We start from the raw sequence: 22607 nt of genomic DNA, 5'->3' as shown, positions 1-22607 counted from the left end.
ATGCGAAATAATCTCAAAAAAAAAAAAAAAAAAAAAAATAAAAATTTTCTCTTGGAAATGTCACGAATGTAAATATACGAAAGTTTCTACGGTTGTCAATAAATAAATTATCGTTCGCTATGATCGATCCCGAGATGACAAGTGCGTTTCGGGTTCAGCACATTATTTCGCGATCAAACGTCACATAGAGCGATGACGACAGCGTGACGTGCGACGCGAACGTACATCCGTCGCGCGTGACGTGATGGTCGCGTAATCGATTCGTTCGATTCGAGCTCTCGAGTCGTACCTACACCGTTGGAAGGAGGGCGCCACGTTTGATTCTCGCTTGGGTTTTATTTACCACACGCACAATATACACACACGCACTCACGTATACACACGGGATACGCTGACCGCTGACTCGCGTAAGCTATAAACATGGCCGTCGTGCTTTGTGATGATGATTATCCGTGCCAGTTTGTTGTACGGCCGAGTGTCGTGCGTGATCGCTAATAATATGGATACGAGGGGTACCAGTCCCGGAGACCCAGGTAAAGACGACGCCAAGCGTCCGTCTCCCACCCTCTCCGTCCCGGATTTCGTTCGTCGCGAATGCAGCGATGGCGATGTTTTGTGTGTGTATCCCGCGTTCATTAGCGTTATCGCGTTCACGCGTTCCGTTTATATCGCACGCGTTTTTTGTCTTTTTTTTTCCTTACTTTCTCCCGCGAACGCGAAGGTGAGTGAACCTGTGCTGTTCTCGTACATACGTCACGCATTATCGTTGACTAACAACGCGCCCGTCGGACTTTATTTGTATTGTGTTTCCTATCTTAGCTTTGACATGTATGTCAAACGGAGAGCCGTATATATATATATATATATATATATACATATACACATCTCTTTCTCTCTTCACGCAGTATAATTTAATTCTCGCGAACTCGCTGAGAGTTCTCTTCTCGTGAACTTTTTCTTCCTCTTATTATATGTCCGGATAGTGATATCCTCTCAAAGGATTCGTCGCGGAAATCTGTTGCCAAACGCGATGTATTATCAATATGTTAATTTGTACTCCATTGCTCGATCTTAATTTAAAGACCCGTTTACGCACCCAAACATGTTTTCGCATAAAACAAGGTGCTAATTATTTTAACAAGCAATATGTACACATACTAATTATCATATTAATATACATATTAATTAAACAAATTTTATTATATAATTGAATGCTCATGCTTATTTTTAATGTGCTGTGATATAGTAAGAATTTTTATTCGAAATAAATTATTTCGTTTATTTACTTGAATATTTTATTCTTTAAATATATTTGAAGAATAAAATAAATATTTAATAATAATATATGTTATTCTACATATCTGTCAAAACTGATAATAAAAAATATAATTGATAAAATATGATAAAATATGTTTATAAGATATTAAAAGAAACAACAAATACAGATAGTTACATAATTTAAAATGATTTATTTTTATTTAATTTTTTATATAAAAATAGGGTATTTCAAATGGGATACTCTATATATTTAACATTATATTATAAAATATATGTATATTGAATTTTAATTTTTTACAATAAGTATACTATGCCGTAACATTACGCTGTTATCAGACAGATTGTTATCAATTTATTTTAGGCTGTCGTCTGGGTAAGCAATGAATGTGCTTCGTATTTTGACACCGTGTGTGTTGCAACGCAGACGCATAAGAAGTATAGATAGTACTGATAAAAGAGATTCCTGGTTTATGAGAAGACAGCGTGGAGATGCCTCTCACATGACACATAGAATGGGTGCTTCTGCATCATCAAGCATCACCAACGTAGGTGGAGATTCGGTTCAAGCAGCCAGACTCTCAGCATCAAGTAGTCCAGAACAACATGGCATTGCCGTTAGGTACATTATTAATGTTTTACATAATTCACTGCTATTCTCTGCTATTGTTCTTTGAAAAAATGTAACTGTAACTTTATATAATGTTATGTAATTATAAGTTTCTAGATAACATATATTTTATTTTGCTTACGTTTTGTAATATATCTATATAATTTTGATTAGTGAGTATCTTAAAATAGATTTGAAATAAGAAATTTAAAAAAGTATTATATATATATATATATATATATATATATGTGTGTGTAGGGAAATATAGTTTAAAATATTTCAAATTACAATGTATAAGCAGAGAAAGATAATTATTAAAAAATGAAAGTTAGAAATGTGATCGCACATCAAATTTCCTATAGTTGTTTATTCATGTATAGAGAGAAAAAGAAGAAGATGACAGGATTTGCAACATTACGCAAGAAATTTATTAGAAGACGCCGCTCCTCTAAAGCGTGCGATCATGGTAGAATTATTAGAGATCTGGTGTGCACATGGAGTCACTTGGAAGCAACAGCTCTGCTTGAGGAGTACGAGGCATTAGCTGCATTGAAAGATCTTCATGTTCAAGCTGAACTAGCTAGACCGCCGGCTGCTACTTTCAAGCAAGACCTGTCAATGTTATATGATTACAAACATTGTTCCGATGTGGATCTTGTATATAGAGGAGCGTGCTTTCCCGTTCACAGAGCCGTACTTTCTGCCAGATGCCCATATTTTAGGGATCTTCTGGCTGGTTGCCCTGGTACATATCTAATAATAACTAAATGCTCTAAATATATTGTAATTTAAAAATCTTAATTTAAATTTGATTTTCATTTGATTGTTAAAATCTTAATAATAATAAAACACTCACTTTATAGTAAAGTTTCTATTATTCAATATAAAGTGTAATATTATGTAATGTTATGTAAGACATATCATCGCTCACATATGGTAAATATATTTTGTTAAAAATTGCAGGATATGGTGCTAGAATATGCTTGGAGTTAAGGACTCCGCATCTCGAGGTACAGATGTTCTCAGCGTTATTACGGTATCTTTACACTGGTGATATTTGTCCGCACGATGCAACATTAGAAGCGAATCTACTCCGGCGACTCGGCGAAGAGTTTGGAACTCCAAATCCATTGGAACATGATCTCAGATATTTGCTGGATACCGGTGATTACGCAGACGCCGCTCTCGTATTCACTTCGGACAGTGATTATCAAAGACCGGATAGCGGGAGTTCGGAGTACGGATTTCGCCCCAAGTTAGAGCTGCCATGTCACAAAGCGATACTCTCCGCGAGATCTCCTTTCTTTAGAAATTTAATACAAAGACGGACCAGATCAGGCGAGGATCACACAGAAAGAGCGCTTCATATACCTACTAGAATAGTGTTGGATGAAAGTGTAATACCTAAACGATATGCTAGGATCTTGTTACATGCTGTGTATCTAGATACCGTCGACTTGTCATTAATATTGCGAGGAAGTGGTTGTGGAAATAGTGCTGGTAGCTTGGGAGAGGTAAAAATTTTAATATTAAGCATGAAAATATTTTGTATATTACTGTATATTACTTTTGTACATTACTAATGCTTTTGTTTAAACCTACAGGTTCAAGCTTTAACACATACAGGTCGAATGCGACCGAGTCCTTTGGAAGAAGCGATGGAATTATATCAGATCGGACGATTTCTTGAGCTCGATATATTATCGCAAGGTTGCGAGGATCTTATCTTGGAGTATCTCACCTTGGAATCGCTACCGACTGTTCTCAAGTAGGTTTTTTATTATTATTCAACTCTGTGTGAATATTAGATATTAGTTTATCATATATAAAAAATTGTATTATATGTGCAGGTGGGGCAGTCAACCTCATGGATCAGCATGGGTGCACAGACAAGCGTTACATTACTTAAGGGAGGAATTTCAACCGATTGCTTCGTCCTCGATTCTCCATCAGTTAGATCATGCTCATTTAGCAAATGTGTTACAAAGTCATTTTTTACAAGCGAGTGAACTTGAAGTACTGCAGGCAGTGCTCAAATGGGGCGAACACGAATTAGTACGTCGAATGGAGGATCGAGAGCCTAATTTGCTTAGTCATACTGTGCACTCCGTGACGAGAAAGGGTATTAAAAAGAGAGATCTCAGTGACATTGAGTTACGGGAGATACTAAGCGAACTTTTGCCGCTTGTTAGAATAGATCACATATTGCCGCCGAATAGCGAAGCATTAGCACAGGTATATGTGTTTTTCTTGCAAAATATTTTAAACTAAACTTCAAAAAAATTACATATTTCGTTAATCCATTATATTTGATAATCTCAGGCTATTAGAAGAGGACTGGTTTCAACTCCACCAAGTCACATGATAGGAGACGAAAGGGATAATTTACGTGTTAATGCTTGGATAAGAGGCGGAAAAAAGAATGGATTTTTCGTGAGACCAAGGCTATTTATGCCATATTATGAAGAGATCAAGGTAATGTTGATACACTTTTAAACTTTTAGAAACATATCTATTGATGATATATATGTTGACGAATTATATTTATTGGTTATTAGTCCTTGGTGGAAGAACAGATGGTCCAAGAAGCTGATTTAGTGAGATTACGGAGGCCGCGATATGTGGCGGATATACCGGATGCGTTGTACATGGTTGAGGATAAACCAAGAGCCATGGGTACCGCTGGAGTTGATGTTCTCGCTGCGGCATTTCCAGGTATTCCATTTAATTATTACGCTATTACGTTATTATATTTTCAAAATCTAAAGCAGACATAAAACTTAGGTATTATATTGAATCTCGATGACGCGAAAGTTTAGCCTTGTGTCGATACATAAGCTATAAAAGAAAATAAAAGCGTTTTAATAATATCTTCAATATTGAATAGAATGTATATGTAAATGAAAAAATCAATAAAAGATAAAATAATAAATAAAAGCTAAAATAATAGACAGATTTAATTGATAATTGATAAAGAACTTCATTGATTATTGTAGTGCCAGATTCTGCAACGATGGCTGCAATGCTGAAACGGGAGCAGAAATTGAAGCAATCGCCAAGCTGTCAGCGGGCCATAAGCTTGCCACTTTCTTCGCGACACGAAATCAATCGGCAAGTGCGACTGCGCGTTGTCAGGGAATTCAATTTACCCGATACTGTAGCCGATCTTCTGGAGGTGAGTACTTTCCTATGTTATCGCTTTTATTTTACTGTCAGGCAATTTATAATAATTTTTAACAATAATAGTGTTAATAAACTGTGTAAGATTTTTGATAAAAAACAATTATACATATATATCTTAAATAATAAAATTATTCTACATTTTAATAACGCAAAAAAACAAATAAATGCAAATATTTTCTGCTTTATTATATATATATTCTTGAATATAGTCTCATTTAATAGTAATGTATATATAATTATTATAAAATTATTTCATAATTTACAATATTTACACATTAACATTATCTATATTATTCTACTTCATGTCTGAATGAAAGACAAAATGTGATAAATATTCACATTTTTAGCATCATAACAAATAAATTGCAGCTTTTACATGTTAATATATTTGTATATTATCTTAACGACTATTGACTTAGTAAAATATCGATTATCTTTTACTAGCTTTGGTCCTTATTGTCTTCAAAAAATCTTAGCTTCTATATTCTATATTTATATACAATTTTACAAATATGATCATATGAGATACTCAATATTTTCTACTATTATTATATAATTTGGCTACAATTATTTTATTTCGGCAAACAAAATGATTTTCTTTGTGTAAGGATTGTCCACAAATAATTTTTCACTTCTAATCATTTCACTAGCCATCCCTTCCGATCGAATGTAGACAACACATGGAGCATTTTTTGTTTATAATTCTCGTCATTGATGCCACCCTTGAAAACGTCTTTGTCCGCCGTGTCAGTCGTTTCCGTAACGGAACCACGCGCCGCTTGAATTACCTGTACCATCATGATGCATTGCTTGAATTTAATGGGAGCGCACTGATTCAGTTGCTCCATAAATTCGCTCTTGGGAAACATGTCTGTGTTCACGCTTAGCGATTCTAAACACTTGATGAAAGAGTCGTAATACAAGTCTATCATGTCCTCGAGATGTTCGTCGAGCACCTCTTTCCGAGAACTCGATATGAGGAAAAATATGAGATCGTTCACGCCGTAGTCGTAGATTGTCAATTGAAAGTCCACAATTTTCATATTGATCGGCTTGTCGGATTTATCGTATTTAAACATCATATTATTTACCCAGAAATCGTTGTGCACCAATGTCGTCCAGGGTTCTTTTGGCGTTATGGTAACGCGCGGCGTGTATTGGAGCGTCTTCTCGATCCTATCCAGATAAGATTCCGCCTCTTTCATGTTTTTGTAATCGTTGTGCGCCTTCTGTACCATATCCACGACGCAATCCTTTGCATCCTCGTCCACGGCGTACTCGAGAACGGGCAGCACTACTTTTTTGAAGAAATCGGGCTTTTTGAGCTTCAGGCCGATCGTTATGGCGTGCAATTTCGCCAAGTGACTGATCGCAAAATCCATGTGCACTTTGTCGAGACCGAGAATGCGATCTTGCGTCGTATAATTGTCATCTTTCAAATTTTCTAAAATGATCGTGGCTTGCTCGTCGAAACACTGCGGATCTCGTAAGCCTAATCTACCGCCTAAGAATTGTGGTGTAATGACGCTTAGAGCTTCTGTAGGAATCCCACTTTCGTTTTGTAGTTTCGCAAACTCTGGCGCTACGATGCTGTAGAAATCCAATTCCTTTTTGAAAGTTATCGGACTGTCGAACAGATCTAGCAGGTACTGGGATTTCGGCGGTAATTTGACAACCATGTTTAAAGTTCTCTTTTTACTATTTTGTTCGATTTTAACAGCAATGGCTAATATCTGGCTACCGAAGTTTTCTCCCGGATCTGTTAAGTGCTTCCATTCCGTATCGTATATTTGAAAATCTGGACCGCAGGTTTGCATTAACAATGCATCCAGATTTTTAACAGGGAGCATGTTGATCGACGAATGCATTTTCCTAAAAAGATTTCGTATATCAGCGATTATTTCAGAAAAATTAAAGTGTCGAGACTATTTTATACACAAGCCAAGATTATATATACACATGTAAAAAGATCGACATACATTGTATATGGAAATTGGAATCTAGTCTTTTTTGGTACAAATTCGACGTTCTTTAGTCATCAATATCTCAGACCTCTAGCTGTAAAATCAATTTCTCTTGAACTAAAATTTATTTAAAGTTAGCCACATAGATTTATTGTTTATTTACAAGTTTGATATTTCTGCTAAAATTCTTTAATATTTTATTAATAAAACTTTTTAATTAGATTGTTTGAATTTAATTAAATTTAATTAAAAAAAGAGTTATTGTTGCAAATTATATAAAGTGTAAGTAAACTGTAAGCACAAAAAGAATTGAATTTTATAATTAAGAGAACTCATTGAAAAAAACAAAAAAAATATTAACGTAATAAATAAAACGAATAATCGAAAACTAGAATTTTAATAAATATTATTAAATATTAAATATTTAATATACATTTGTTATTACGATTATATTAATTTAAATATGTCCTGTATTAGAGAATAATATTTTCAGAGTTTCAGGATATATTTAACGTATCTCGGAAGAAATATATGCTGTTATGGATTATGGATTTTCATGTTGTGTATTATTTTAGTTTGTTTTGAATAGCAGATAGTTTGTTATTGTGTTGTAAAATTTGAAACAAAGTAAACTTTTGATTTATTAACTTTGATTTGAATTCAACAACAGTTATAAATCAATGTTTCTTTGTAAATTCTGCATTTTACATATGTGTTTCACTTTTCCTTCTTCGTAAAGTAACTTTTTCTCTTTTTAAATAAGGATTTTATTGAAAAACTTTATTAAAATTTGCGTTCAAATAAATGGTCGTAATTTTTAATATTTGCAGAAAGCAGAATTTGATGTGTGATGAAACAAGGATTATTAATTTACAAATTAAAAATCTGAATATATTTTTCTCTAAAACTTTTTTAATTTTCAGACATGCGTTTAATAAAATTTCTTTATTTTATATTTTTTTAAATTAATTCTATCAATTCCTAAAGAGATTGAATAGTTCACTTGCACTCCGAATTAAAGCTTTGAATATTGTTGTGTATAGATACGTTTGTGACACCAATATGTACATTTGTAAAAAAAACTCTCACCTTATCATTACACAGCACAATTGATTTAGCGCTCGTAACTTTATCTCTGATATAAGAACATATATACATATACAGGGTGTTTCTGTATATATATATATATATGTGTGTGTGTGTTAAACTGAATATAAACACAGCGCGTACTGTACGTGTCTCTTTTAGTACGTCCTTTGTAGAATGCTCTGCCTTACTCTCTCGCCGCGCGCTTATTGTGGCACGAATTGGCCAATCTTTATTAATTTATATCTTATTAATTATTGGGAATTTAGCAAAGGTTTTTCTCTTCAGTTTAACACGCTCTATCTACCCACGAGAGTTGATCCGCGAATTCAGGGACACTCTGTATATATATATTTTTTTTCACTCGCTAACGCTCGCTCGCGTATCTAACATTAACTGCTTGCAAAGCGTCGCGCTATTTTATATACCATGGAGAGAGAATGTCGATTAAAACTGTCATTGGCGTCTACGATTCATGCAAATTCACTTTGTAGGTAAACATTTTCCTTATCGCCGTTCAGAGTAAATTACGCATTAAGTAAACTCTACAGTGCGACTAGTAGAGCACACAAAAAATTTCAAAGTGCAACTGCGCGAAAATAAAAAATAAAAAGAAACAGAACGGCTTATGAGCCGATTTTGTAGAATGAATGACGTGGCACCTCTGCAATTCTATTCTAAAGAAGAAGAACACGAATGTCAATTGGACTTACATCGATACAATCATGCATCGATAAAAATACAGTTGAGCCTTTCTTGTTTAATTCATTGTCAGTATTGTGGCCAAACAGTGCACAACCTGTATAGTGCATTCGTGCAATAAAAACTTACAAATTTAGATAGTGATAAGATAAATATTGCAGAAACAAAATTAATGGGTTCGTCCGTGACTAAATTATTTCTAAATCGCGCGACTTTTTACAATTCACGGGCAGTTGCAACTTTATTGATGTCATGGTCATTCGGATTCGTTAAATTAACAAGGTCTTTTATTATACAGTTAACGTTATATATAAAATATGTTTTTTCTAATAATCGTAATAATAATATATGTATATAAAGATAATTGTTAAAAGTTAATAGTCATTCTCAGAATTGTGTAATCTATTGTTAGCGAGGTGTATTCAATTAACCCTAGCGTCTTGTATAATTGCTCGAGTGACTCTGTAACAATACCGCGACGAGCACCGACACACGTACGTCACGTAATACTTTATTTCTAAATAAAATAACAGCGCGAATTTATTTTCGAAAATCATTATAAACAGAGATGTTTATATTTTTTTTTATTTTTACTTTGTTTTATCTAACATATTGATATCTTGCGGTATAAATCATGTTTGTGGAAGATAAAAGTAAAAAATTTCTGCGAGAGATGATTTATGGATATGATTCGATTGACATCTCGTTAAAGTATGTAAATAATTATATAATTCCTATTCAATATTAAAATAATTATTCAACTTTTTAGTATATTTTTTTGTGAACGACTTTTTTCTCAATTCAATTAAAATAATAGGAGTTTTTCAATTTAATTAAAATAGTATTAAATAGTATAAAAGTTATATTGAGAGTTTATCAGAGACATTTAATATTCATAATCCGCATTTCCAATTTGGGATAATCCATCAGTTTGACGAATTCCCAGATAATTGTCACGTCACTATTTTTCCTTGTTTTGTTATTCATAATAATAAATAACTAAGTAGGAAGATATACTGTTGATATTGCGAATCCCTGACACATTTTTAATTGATATTTAATTTATGATGATTAAGTATCGGAAGATAAAGCTTACAAGGAAATTAAATGAGACAAATGGGGAAAATGCTCGGGGCAATTCCCTTTTTTCACATATCAATATAAAATTGTATAATCTTCGCGCTCTTTTCTACATTTTATTATGATATATGTGTCATAATAATTGGTCATCAATGATATAAACATATACATTTGCAGTGATTATGTCTTACTAATAGGCTCGATTACACCTCTATTCCACGTATATGCAAATGCGTTCTTAACACGGAAGCTGTTCTGCGTTGGATTACGCGCCTTTCAGGTTCTCATCCACAAAAAACTACACATTGGCGGACATTAGACTCTGCTTAGACGCATAGTGTTACTTAACTTGTACAGTGCATACTGTTACTTCACAGGATGCCCCAGATCTCTTTCTCACACTTTCTTTCACTTATGGATTTTTTACCAATTTAAAATTAATCTATCCTTAACGATAATTTTACTTCGCGCAATCTCCTCTTCATATTTATTATTAAATATTTTCCTATGTATACTCTTAATTAAAATTCTGAAATTCTAATTATAAGGATATTATATGGGATATTATAGGATGGCATATTTTCTCTAATAATAATAATTTAATATATAAAGCTGATGCATTTATTATGCATGCTTATTTGAATATAACAAATACAATTAAAGGCAATTATATTTGTTAAACAGCAAGAGATAGAAATGATTTTTTTTTTATCCAATTATATAATTAGTGCTAGCTGATAGGATTTTCCTTGAAATATTATCAGCAAAAAAAACGAAAACTTGGTAAGCGGCAATTACTTTCCTCATGATTATATAATTTGATTTTATAATTCTTAAATATTTTTTTTAATTCTGAATGATTTCATAATTCTTCTTTAATCGATTTCCTTATTATTGCATCATCATCGCACGTGCATAAATGACTATGCGATCGAAATGATACAATGGCAACCGTAACAATAAGCAGATGTTGTGAATTAATTCAAATCGTATTGATAAGGACTTGTGCATGCGAAACACGATCTCCACGACCATATACCCGACAAGTTTGATGTATAGAATTGAGATGCGTTTAGCGTTCGGAATGTCTTAACATCTTTGGTATCATTGATAATATGTTAATTTTTGTCTCACGGACTTTGAGATTAATAGACTGTAATATTTCAGACACAGGAAAAGAAATATCACTTAGTTTATATCTAATAGTTTTAAAAATCTTGAATTTGTGAGTTTTTATGGAAAATGTTTCGTACATGACATTTAAATAACGATCGAAACAACTTAAAAGGATTTAATCAATATTAAGCTTTCTCAAGATTGAAACATCTGCACACTCGTATTCTCTTGATCTTTTATATAGATACTCTGTGTATAAAAATAATGGTCGTAAAACAAAGAAGCTCGTAATGACGTTAGTTTGCTTAAAGCAGTAAAATTAGATGGAGATTGAATTTTACGTCAAGTATACTCAATACATTTACAGATAATCTTATCTGTGATATATATCTTAAACTAGATAACGTCTTAAAACTGAGAATATTATTAAAAATTCGTTATGATAACATGTTCTTTATGCACATTTCTAAAAGCGATTAAGAAAAATAAAATTAAAAATTTAGTTTGATATCGAGTACACTAAACATAAGAACGAATTCGTTATGTATAAATAACATTAAATCGTATCTTTATTCACTATTCATATCCGCGCTGACTGCACATTAATTCTTATCATTCGAGTACCGTCTATTTTCAATAACTTGTGTTCGATACTGAAATTATATCAGTGGCATTCCTATTGCGTAAATGCAAAAACAAATAACATTAACCATAAATGTACATTTTTCATTACTGTAGCGATACCATAATGAAAGGATAACCATCACCATTTTTGCACGTTATGCAACTATCATTTTAAGCCAGCGTTTATCTCGAATAATACGTCATTAAGTATTTCATATTGTCACGAAAACGCTTGAGAAACGTAAATTTAAAATTCTCTCTTGTGTTCAAGCAATATTATGTAAAGTTTCTGCACAGCTAGCGATATACATCACTGCAGTAATTATAATTTACCTTAAATTCGGCAAATTATGATATTCTAAAGATACATTTTTATATCCTTTACAGATTTATCTTTTACATTTATATCCGATATTTTAAAGTCATATTGTAAAACACGAAAGAAAGATTCATGTTTTTAAAAGACACTCGTAATTTTTAGTTATCTTTAGTGTACAAATGCATTTGCATATCGACAGACGTAGCTTGAAGAATATCTTGGCCGCCAAAAGCTGACGAGGTCATCTGCTTTTGGCAAGCCTTGGCATTACTCTCTTTAAATTTTGTGATCAATTTTAAACAATAAATATATTTACAAAAGAAAAGCGATGATACACTCTCCTATAATTATAATTAATAGTGGGTATTTTTTATACATCATTTTTATAACAGAGTTGTAATTTTTTTCGCATATATTTAATATATTGAGCCTAGAAAATTTTGAAATGATATATGATTTCTTGAACGTCGTAAGCAAAACATACTTCTTATTTATTTTTCTAGATTTTTTTTTAGCAAACACATAGAAGAGTTTGTTATATATCAATCGAATATCATTTATCTAAAGCACTTTTGTAACAAAATGTGATAATTTATAGAATGGTCATTTATCATCAGTTACATAATACATCAACGTTTCAGAGTTTTAATTGGCAGAACATTGCGATTAATCCACTTTTGCGTCTATATTTTTTTTAATGGGAAAAGGTTTGTTCTTTTTTCCCATATCTTACTATTAGTTGGGGTTAGCGTTTACCTTAATGACACAGACTCAAATCGGAAGCGTTCACTAAGAATACGATGATCGACGTGATACGTAGGCGAAATGATTGTGCACGTGATTCGAGACAAACACGGTGACGTTAAACTATTCTTTTTTATGCACCTTTATGCGGTGTGTCGCACAACGTGATTCGCGCGACTGACGTTGCAACGAGGCTCTCGTCGCTCTGTTTGACTTTGTCTCCTGTTCCTCCCCCTTTTTCAGCTGTCCACGTCTGTTATCGTCGTCTTCTAATGCGACATCGAATTAGATACGAGAGCGCGAGAGAGACGGGAAAAGAGAAAAACATCGATAAAATAACGATATGTGAGCGCTGCGAGATACGCACTTCATCTCATTTCAATGAGATGCAAACGAGTCCTCGGAAGTATTCTTCTTGTCAGGGAAATAGCGATTTTGAATAGTCGTGGTCTCGTGGTTTCTCAATGTCAGTATGTCATGTATCTTATTTTACGACGCGCGTTTAAATTGTAAAATTATGGATTGAAATTAAACAGCTATAATTTATGTTGTGAGAATTTTTTTCAAGTCACGCATTAAATATCTGAAATATTTGTTTCCTTTTTATTCTTATCAAAAAATAAAAGTTTTTCCTTATTCTCTGTAGAAACAGATTTATTATATTATATAGAGCTGTCCATTTCTTTTAACTTGCTGTTAATTTCTTAATTTTTCGAGTGATTTTAGGATAGAGAAAATAAATGTAAAGGTATTGTAGAGCTTTCTTTTATATATCATTCACGAAAAGTGAGAATAATATTTTTTTTATAATATTATAATGATAAAAATGTTAGCAAAAATTTTTTTTTAAAGAAAGAGAGAAAATAAAATATATATACTATTATATGTATATGTACTAATATATTATTTTTATTATATATTTTTAGATATTTTATTGTATATTGTATATTTTTATTTTAATATCGCAGTTCCTATAGAATCTCTTTATAGACTCAATATTACCAAAAATAATCTATCATGATATTTTGCTTCGCACAATGAACGTTACACGATGATAATACACGTAGTATCGCGGGGTGACAAGCGAATGAATCATGTGAAACGACATTGCAGTGCTGTCAATCGGATGAAATGCATGCAATCTGTTGTAATACGCTGTATAGCATTATGCATGAATAAATGCAGATATGTATTATTAAACACATGCAGCGTATTGCATCACTGCAGCTTGGATGTATAATAACGAGTAACGAGATGCATACAAAAAAAAAAAAAACAAATGTTATAAATATGGAATTGTTCGAATTATATATTCTTTCATCCAAAAAATAATAGAAGTTGTACAATGTAAGCAAACCGGATTTAATTTCAAACTGCAAGAGAAATGCAACAGTTACTTTTAATTATACAAAAAATTTATTGGAATCATGGGGATTATCTACTCATAAATATAATTGATATAATTTTTGTTGTTGATATTTGAATTAATAATTATTGTGTTGTATTTACAACATTTATTCTTGTGTTGCAAATAGTATTACTATGAATGACAAGAAACGTTTATATTTCTAAAATTTAATATAAAAAATAAGTTTTATAATTTTTTATTCCAATTTTTAATGTTAAATACATTTTTAATATTGAATGGATTTTTAATATTTTTATAGAAACAAGCAAAGGATTCTTTTATACACGTTTGTAAATACGAAATATTATATACATTTTAAAATTATATGTGAACACGTGGCATTAATATATCACTGTTATTTTGTATGATTAACGTATAGATAGTGCATTATCATTATTCGCGTATGATTATATAATATATTTAAGGTGAAGTTAACATTATACATATCGTGATAATACGATATATACTTATCAAGAGAACTTTGGTAATTGTTTTGATAATTGCTACACTTTCAGTGTTTCTTTGTATCACTTATTGTTAGATTATGTAAGATAAAAAAAATCTTGTCATTCTACAGTTTACAGCATGTACTATGTTTAATTTTTTTTTTTTTTTTTTTTTTTTTAATGATTTAGCGGTATATAAGACTGATTCATAAGGAAAACAGATAACTATTTTGCCGATCGAATAAATTATAATTATTATTTGCATTTAATCGAGATCATCTCGTTTATGTCTTTGATTCTACGTAACTCATTGAGAGATTGAACAAAATACACGTCAATATACGTCATTAATATGTACTACGTTATCTGTGCATTAAAATTTTTAAATTCTCTCTTTTTCTTGCATTAAAATATTTTACCATTAAAATTAAACTTTTATTATAACTTATTAAGATATAGTAAATGTTGTAAAAAGATTTGTGTTCTTATTTAGATATTGTAATACTTTCTTGAAATATTTGCACAAGTTTAATTTAATACATCGTTAATATTAGCATTGGAAGTTATATTTAATCAGAAATGTGGACGAAAAAGCATTTCAAATAATTTACGTAAGCTATTTCTCTCGCTGGATTATATAAATGATTAATGTGAAATAAAATAATTCACTTATTTGCATGTTAATTAAAATCCTATTTGAAATATTTAATTGACTTTATCAGAATCAGAAATAAATAAATTTCAAATGTATTTCTCGTTAAAGATTACAAGTCATTAATTAAAATAATTATTTCTCTTATCGCAGAATAAAAAAATAGAAATAGAAAAATATTTACACACGTTATTTGCACTTATTCTATTTATTTTCCTTTTATGACTCGCGTCTTTAGAGGCTTATTTATTAGTATTATAATTATTATACAATTATTTATATAATTTATCCAACACAATCTCCGCTGGTTTCTTAAAAATGAGATTCTTGTTTAACACGTAAACACCATCGTATAATATCGCAGAAATATGTGCAAAAAATTCCATTGTGTTTTATGTTGATATGATCGCTTGCTTACATTTTGATTCACACTTCATAACATAATGATTTAATATCTTCCTGTTTGAAAACTCGTCGTCCATAAGAGCGTGACGGTCAACTGAAAAAGTGACAAAAGAGGAAAATTTTTTGAGAGGAAAAAAATACAGAAGAAAAATCACGTGCATGTTAACGGAAAAAGTGCTTTGTCACGAGAATTTTTCGAGTTTGCACTCACTTTGAAAAGAATTTACGCGCATGTAAATTTGAGAGGTTCGGTCCAGGTGTGGGAAGATTTTAACGGAAAATGGGCACCTGAGAATACCAGGCGCCAGTTATATGCGCGCGAAATAATTACGTATGTATGTCACATCCATGCTTGCTACATAATTTACAGCAGTGTATAACGTATGCAAAGCATCGCTCTTCGATCATTACATATATGTATTATATACATATGTTATACGTATATTCTTCCCTCTACATGCAGCATATGTGAATTAGGTCACGTTCCATTTCGGAAGGAGATAGGAGGATAGACCCTTCCGGTTCTTCCTTCCTTGTCTTTCTCTTCGTCTCTTTCTCTCGCGATAGGGATTCATTTCTGCCAATTGGTTTCTACGCTCGTCTATTTATTTGTTCGTCCCTCGCGTGATCTCGGTCAATCGACTCTAATTCTCGCACTACGCATCGTCTATTTATGTCATTAGCCTCGTTTTATTCGACACTCTCGAGATCGCAGCGAGACAATCTCCGGATTCAATATCTCTACCGTGTATACGTTCCACAAACCTCTCCGCTCCAATTTCGCCGTTCTCTTCCTCTCTCTCTCTCTCTCTCTCTCTCTCTCTCTCTCTCTCTCTCTCTCTCTCTCTCTCTCTCTCTCTCTCTCTCTCTCTCTCTCTCTCCCAGTATTATTCCCGGCTTTTAATGCATCTTTCATTTAGCGGACGGCGCGCGATAAATTGCTCGCGTATCGATTTCAGAACACAGCGTCTTACAGTATAAAAGAGCAAAACGAGCAGAGGATGACAGATATAGAGGACATTGACTCGCCGGGCATGGGTATTCGTGTGAGAACTACCGCCCCGGTGTGTTACGGGAGGAACATGACATTTCCTCGGCCGACTTCGTCTTACGCACATAGACACGAACTTCCAGCTATAGTGACCGAGGGAGAGAGCTGCAGACTTCTGGCCGAGGTAAGGGACGGATACCGCTTTACACATAGTATGTGTGCACACCGATATCTCGCGGAGAGCAACTTTAATCTCGCATTTTAGGTTCGGTTGTGTACGCTTAGATCCCGGCAACTTTCTTAATTAAATTTTTTCTTTTTTTCCCCATGTGTTACCGCAGGCTAACATTATAATCTAGCAAGAGGTAAAGAGATTACCTACTATTTAATCGGTCTATCCAAGTTAATTAGCTGTGCTAAGCTGGGGCAACCGAAGCTTTATTCTTACGAAATTAATTTTCCTTTCCTATTTGTATCGCGATCGCAAAATCTCTCTCGATTAATGGCACACGCCGATGATTGAGAATCAGCTTATTGTTAGATGAGAGAGAGAGAGAGAGAGAGAGACGGGTCTGATTTCTCGTTGTCGCAGCAACAAGAGGCCAACTCCTGCAGCGACGGCCAGTTGTCGGGCGTAATGCCAGACGTAGCGATGGCGACAGCCTCCTTCGGCGCTTTGCATTTAATCGAGGAGCAGGAACTGGAATTGGATCTCGGTGACGGGGCGTCGCACCTCCTGCCGCACATCTCCCCGTCGAGTGGCGGGACCATCGAGGCGCATCGGTCGTCGCTTCCCCATCAGCATCAAAGGCATTTCTCTGGTCCGCCGCCCCCACCTTATGTGTATCATCGTGCTGGCACTGCCTTACCGAGGTTTATTTGAAATTTATATAGGATATGCGGTAGGAGCGAATAACGTGGCAACTACTGATCTCCCCCTTTTCTTCCTCTCTCTCTCTCTCTCTCTCTTTCCCTTTATCATCCCTTATTATTATTGTATAGTCGTTTATTGTAGCGTGTATCGATCAAACCTTGTTATTGCGGGTACAAATTTATTACAAGGATATAATTGTATGTACATTTTATTTAAAGCAAACTTGAAAAGAAGGTGGGAAAATACTTGGTTTAAGAGTAACCTTACCGCGCGGAGTTTCCCCTGGGGGAGTCACATTGTGAACACATGTAAAAGAAATATGCTTACGAGTACGGTGCCACTTCGCGAACGTATACGGTGTATATGTACAGAGGTTTGCACTGTACAATATATAAATATATATATATATATATATATATATATATATATATATATATATATATATGTAATAATTAAGTGCAATCGTACGAGACAAGAATTGCGATGGTGATTTATACATATAAATTATGTAATCGTGATATATGTATGTGGGTGTACTTATGCGTGTATGTGTGTGTGTGTGTGTGTGTGTGCGTGCGTGCGTGCGTGCGTGTGCGTGCGTATATGCTTGTGTGATCTGGGGAATAATGTGTATTCATGATTCCGGAGACTGTCAAGACTGTTTAAACAAGAAAGTTTCCAGAGGAGAAGAGTAATGTGTACGAAATATATTGAATAAATCGCGTGTTGTGTGCTTGCACAGCGCACCATCCTTACTCTCCGTAATTACATTAGAGAGGAGAGTGAAAGTGTATAATTCTTTGTGTTCCTGAATCGCGGGTGAAGGCGCGCGGCAGCGACTATACGCGAATGGAGCCGCGAAGCGGCTTGATGACATTTTACCGCGCAAGTGAAACTTTTTAATTTTTCTTCTCTTCTAGGGCAGTTTCGATGTATGTGACGGGCTATAGTAAGACTGTAAGTATACAAGAGAGAAAATCCAATCGATAAAACATATATCGCGCGCTTAGAGATGACGTCCGGGGCGCCTCAGGTCGTAAAAAGCGTGCGTGACGTCCACGATATTTAATGGGTTAATTAATTATCGCTAAGTGCCCGGGTGCATGAGAATTTTCTAAGAAAAAATTTTCCATGAATTTAAATGTACGCCTCCACCAACACCGGCCTTGCCTGCTCCGCCGCGGCACTTGCTTCTACCACTACATCCACAAACGGGATACGTCTGTGTTACTATATACAGAGTGATCCAGAAGTCGCGTATTATCTGCAGACGATACTCTGCAAAGTTTATATAAAAAAAAAAAAAAAAAAAAAAATGGCGCTCCAATTCCGAGATATTAATATCATATTACGCTCGATTGAATCTTGAAAGTTCTCGGCAAACCGAGTTTAAGAGGGATGTAAAACATAAATATCTCTTACGTAATTTCAAGTGACGCAACAGAATTATAAATTTCCGGTTTAGAAACAAGTATATTAGAAGGCAGTGATTGTTATAAAGTAATAATAATTCGGGATTAAAGAGAGATGCCATTCAATTAAACTCTCATACATGTCGGTCAAAAGTCTTTTTTAATCGAAAAATCGACTACAGTTTTACTTTCGATCAAGAATTTGCAATCGAGACGAAAGTTTCTGAGTCATTGTGTATACGTCGTTTCGCAAGAGTCGTAAAATGTCATAACATTATTTCAATTCCGCCATGTGCGCGCCGTTAGCGCAAAACCGTGGAGAACGCGTATTAGCCACTTTCACTCTCGTCGAAGTAACAACGATCAGGCGGAAATTAATTACTGCATAAAAAACGTACAGATGTAAGATTAATATGAACGGAATAACACGATTATCCTTTATTATTTAATACCGCAGCTCCTCAGCATCGCGTGACGTGTGGGATGTAATTATCATTAAGATATTCTCGATATAGAGAACTCGTGTTTAAACATATATTCGAGGGATTCCTTTACCGTCCTTACGTTAGATAATTGAAATTATTATTTTCTGCGTATATATGTATTACATATTGCGGTCGTAAATCTCTGATCAATCGTTCGATTAATTTAATTGTATTATATGCATTTTTTTTTTGTTATATATGTCTTTAAAAGACGCATTTCGTTTCTAAACAGGAATGAAATTCGACAATGCCGGCGCTGTTATTATCGCTGACATAAAATGTGATATTGTTCGAGAAAGTTCTCTTGATTCGATGATCATTGCGGTTTATAATATAAACTTTCTTGCAGACTTCCCTACCCTGGTGGATTAGAAAGATATATATATGTATATATATATATATATATATATATATATATATATATATATATGTATATATATATATATATTATGTAAAATATATTAACTGTACACGATTCATAAGCTATTATAAATACCGATCGTCTGCTTTGTAAAGTGTGTCATTCGCGTTTACTATCTTGCGTATTCGTAAAATTATCGAGTCTGTCAAATGATATTAGATCGTGAATCCACGATCGTATCAAGTAACGTAACAAGCGCAGTAGGTGGAAGCCACGATCGAGAGGTTTTGGCGAAGTTATATATAATTTAAAAGCAACTAGACCAACTTTTAAGACCAGAATAAAAGAATAGTTATCACGTAGATAGAGATTAATATTGTATAGACTGAGGTATATCGCGAGAGTAGTATTTTGACATTCGTATAGTTTCTGCGTTGCAAAAAAAAAAAAAAAAAAAAAGAAAAGGTAATTAAATGATACTTCCATTCGAATACTCACGATTCTTCTTTCCTTACCTGAAAATTGCTTATTTATAAGCTATCAACAATCGTTGCATTATGTTCGCCAAGAAGTAAAATTCTCGCAATTATAGTTTATCTTTTTTATGATTCACACAATAAATAGCGCTCGCTGTGGATATATATTTAAAAATAAAGTTTAATAAATATATATATATATATATATATATATATATATATTTCAGAACGGAAAAAGGAGTTTCTTTTTATTCCTATTGCATATCGCTATTCTTTATTCCTATAGCAATTCACTGTTTTTTATTCAAGTATTACACTCGGGGCGAGTAGAAATCGTGAGATTTTTCCCATATCTCTTTACGGGATATTAAAATAAGAGATGCATGCATCATGTTTTAATAAAGTAATACTACTCCAGCACTAATGTATTATCATATTGATGCACGAGATATATATCGGAGCGAATGCTGAAAAAACGTCGAAACATTCTCACGCCATTGCTCATACCGAATTTATGTAAAAGCATTGTACGTACTCAGGGAAGCGTGAGGAATATTGCAGGCAAAATCCAGCCTCGCACCGTGTTCGCTTTTGACGTCACAATACCACTACGCTTACACGCATACGGCGGATGGGCGGCTGCACAGCATAATTCAGCATATAAAGTCGGCGATGACTTGTGTCGTTCAAGTGAAAATTCTTGTCGCCCGCGTAGAGGTACATTTTTGCTGTCGCATAAAAATAGTTTGCCGCGATGGGGCTTATCGCACAATCCGGTGTTTAATATATATACTGGTAAACAAATTTATATACTATATAAATACTTGATAATAATGAGCAGGTGAAAAAAAAAAAAAATAAATAGGAGGTGATTTTAATCTTTCTCTTTTGATCAGTTTAAGTTTCTTAAAATATTCCCCGATGGATTTTACGATACCCTTAATAATAGTAATTTTCCTCAAAGTTAAAGATATTATCACTTATTTTACACACGAGTCACATTCTCGAGAGATTAGCAACATTTATTAGCGCAGTAATAAATATAGTTTACTTTATTTTGATTACGTATCTTTATACAATATATTTAGGAGATGTTACATAACATGGTATGCTTTAATTCGTGATTTTAATTTTAATGAGAGATTTCTTTGATGAACGAAATGGAGCTTTACTTGGAGAAAATAGTGGCAGTTTTCGAATTATAAGAGATTGGAAAATATGATCTTTTTATATTTTTGACACTAAGCTTCAAAAACGAAAAGCTAAATTGTTTTTTTTTTCTTTTTTTTAATTTTTAGTTAACTTTAAAAGTCAATTTCCGTTTTTGATGGCTTACAAGTTATAAGGATATGTAATGTCAGAAATCGTGATTAACTCTCCTCCTTGACATTTTCGTTGATGAGAAATCAGTTGACTTCAATCAAATTGACCGGCGAATCTGTCATATGAAATCACACAGAATTACAGGACACGTTCTATATTTAATATCAATAATATGCGTAAATATTACAGTTCTGATATTTACAGTTGGACGACACGTATCGAGCTTCCCACTCACGCAATCAAATTGCGTTTACGTCTCATTATAATCTGCTTAAGCATTCGCCTGTCAGATGTAAGTATGTTTAACTTTGCTTTTAAGGCATCTAACTTTTTTTTCTCGGGGGACATAAACTCTCGACCTTTCCAAATGGGGCGTTCAACTTTAAGAAAAAACGAGATTAATCTTTTCCCTAATGCATAAAAATGTTCGCGTTTTGTAAGTGCGAATATTATTGTTGCAATTTTATGTAAAAAAAATAGAAGATAGAGAGAAGAAAAAAAAATTGTCAGAATAACATCTATATCGTAAGTTATTATTTTATACATATTTCGACTTGTATATTATATAACTTTGACAAGAGGGGAATTTATTTAATCGATAATGAGACGACATAAACTCAACTCATTCTATATTTTTATAACTTTAGAATATTGCGAAAGCACAAATCTTGTTAGATAAGTTGAAAATGTTGCGATTAAAAAGTTTACAAATATAAAACTTAGGATATATATATATATATATATATCTTTCAAAGTTTAAACGGTAAAATCTTATTTTGTGATAGAATCGACTTTTTAATGCTCGATGTCGAGGTCAGATAACGACGCGAAGATATAGATTCTTCAAGATAATCAATATCTTTTCCTGGAATTATATGCACGAGAAATATGCATGTAATAAATGTGTTATATTTTTTTTTCCTCTGACTGTGACTTGTATATGAAAATTTATTGATGACATAAAAGGGCAAGTTTTTTTTACAAGTATATTTAATGTTTTTATATAAGCATATTCAATGTTTATTTCTCTATAAAACTTCGCTGGTTGTACATCAATAAATAGTACACCAA

General features: G+C 33.1%; 2 protein-coding genes across 7 annotated transcripts; one reads left to right on the top strand and one right to left on the bottom strand.

Moving 5' to 3' along the window:
- The first annotated feature begins 71 nt into the window (after positions 1-71).
- LOC140668838 (BTB/POZ domain-containing protein 7) lies at positions 72-18678 on the top strand. Of its 4 annotated transcripts, none has more exons than XM_072898162.1 (11): positions 72-533; positions 1640-1897; positions 2248-2630; positions 2849-3399; positions 3490-3653; positions 3736-4120; positions 4208-4360; positions 4444-4600; positions 4882-5060; positions 16574-16789; positions 17198-18678. In XM_072898162.1, exons 2-11 carry the CDS (start codon positions 1659-1661, stop codon positions 17486-17488), a joined length of 2718 nt encoding a protein of 905 aa, XP_072754263.1. In that variant the 5' UTR covers positions 72-533; positions 1640-1658; the 3' UTR covers positions 17489-18678. The 4 variants fall into 4 exon arrangements, with proteins under 4 accessions (XP_072754263.1, XP_072754267.1, XP_072754264.1 ...); XM_072898166.1 differs by having other exon boundaries at positions 73-533; positions 2266-2630; XM_072898163.1 differs by lacking the exon at positions 72-533 and adding an exon at positions 564-721.
- Positions 5266-12890, bottom strand: LOC140668839 (uncharacterized). 3 transcript variants are annotated; one of them, XM_072898167.1, is made up of 3 exons: positions 12716-12889; positions 7048-7126; positions 5266-6940 (listed from the first exon to the last, which is right to left on the bottom strand). In XM_072898167.1, coding segments are annotated over exons 2-3 (1236 nt in total). In that variant the 5' UTR covers positions 7050-7126; positions 12716-12889; the 3' UTR covers positions 5266-5706. The 3 variants fall into 3 exon arrangements, with proteins under 3 accessions (XP_072754268.1, XP_072754269.1, XP_072754270.1); XM_072898168.1 differs by lacking the exon at positions 12716-12889 and adding an exon at positions 8122-9507; XM_072898169.1 differs by lacking the exon at positions 7048-7126 and having other exon boundaries at positions 12716-12890.
- Positions 18679-22607: the final 3929 nt, after the last annotated feature.

The sequence above is a fragment of the Anoplolepis gracilipes genome, chromosome 8, assembly GCF_047496725.1.
Source record: "Anoplolepis gracilipes chromosome 8, ASM4749672v1, whole genome shotgun sequence".
Classification (NCBI taxonomy): domain Eukaryota; kingdom Metazoa; phylum Arthropoda; class Insecta; order Hymenoptera; family Formicidae; genus Anoplolepis; species Anoplolepis gracilipes.
The sequence above is the reverse complement of the archived record's forward strand: the minus strand, read 5'-3'. Positions and strand labels throughout refer to the sequence as shown.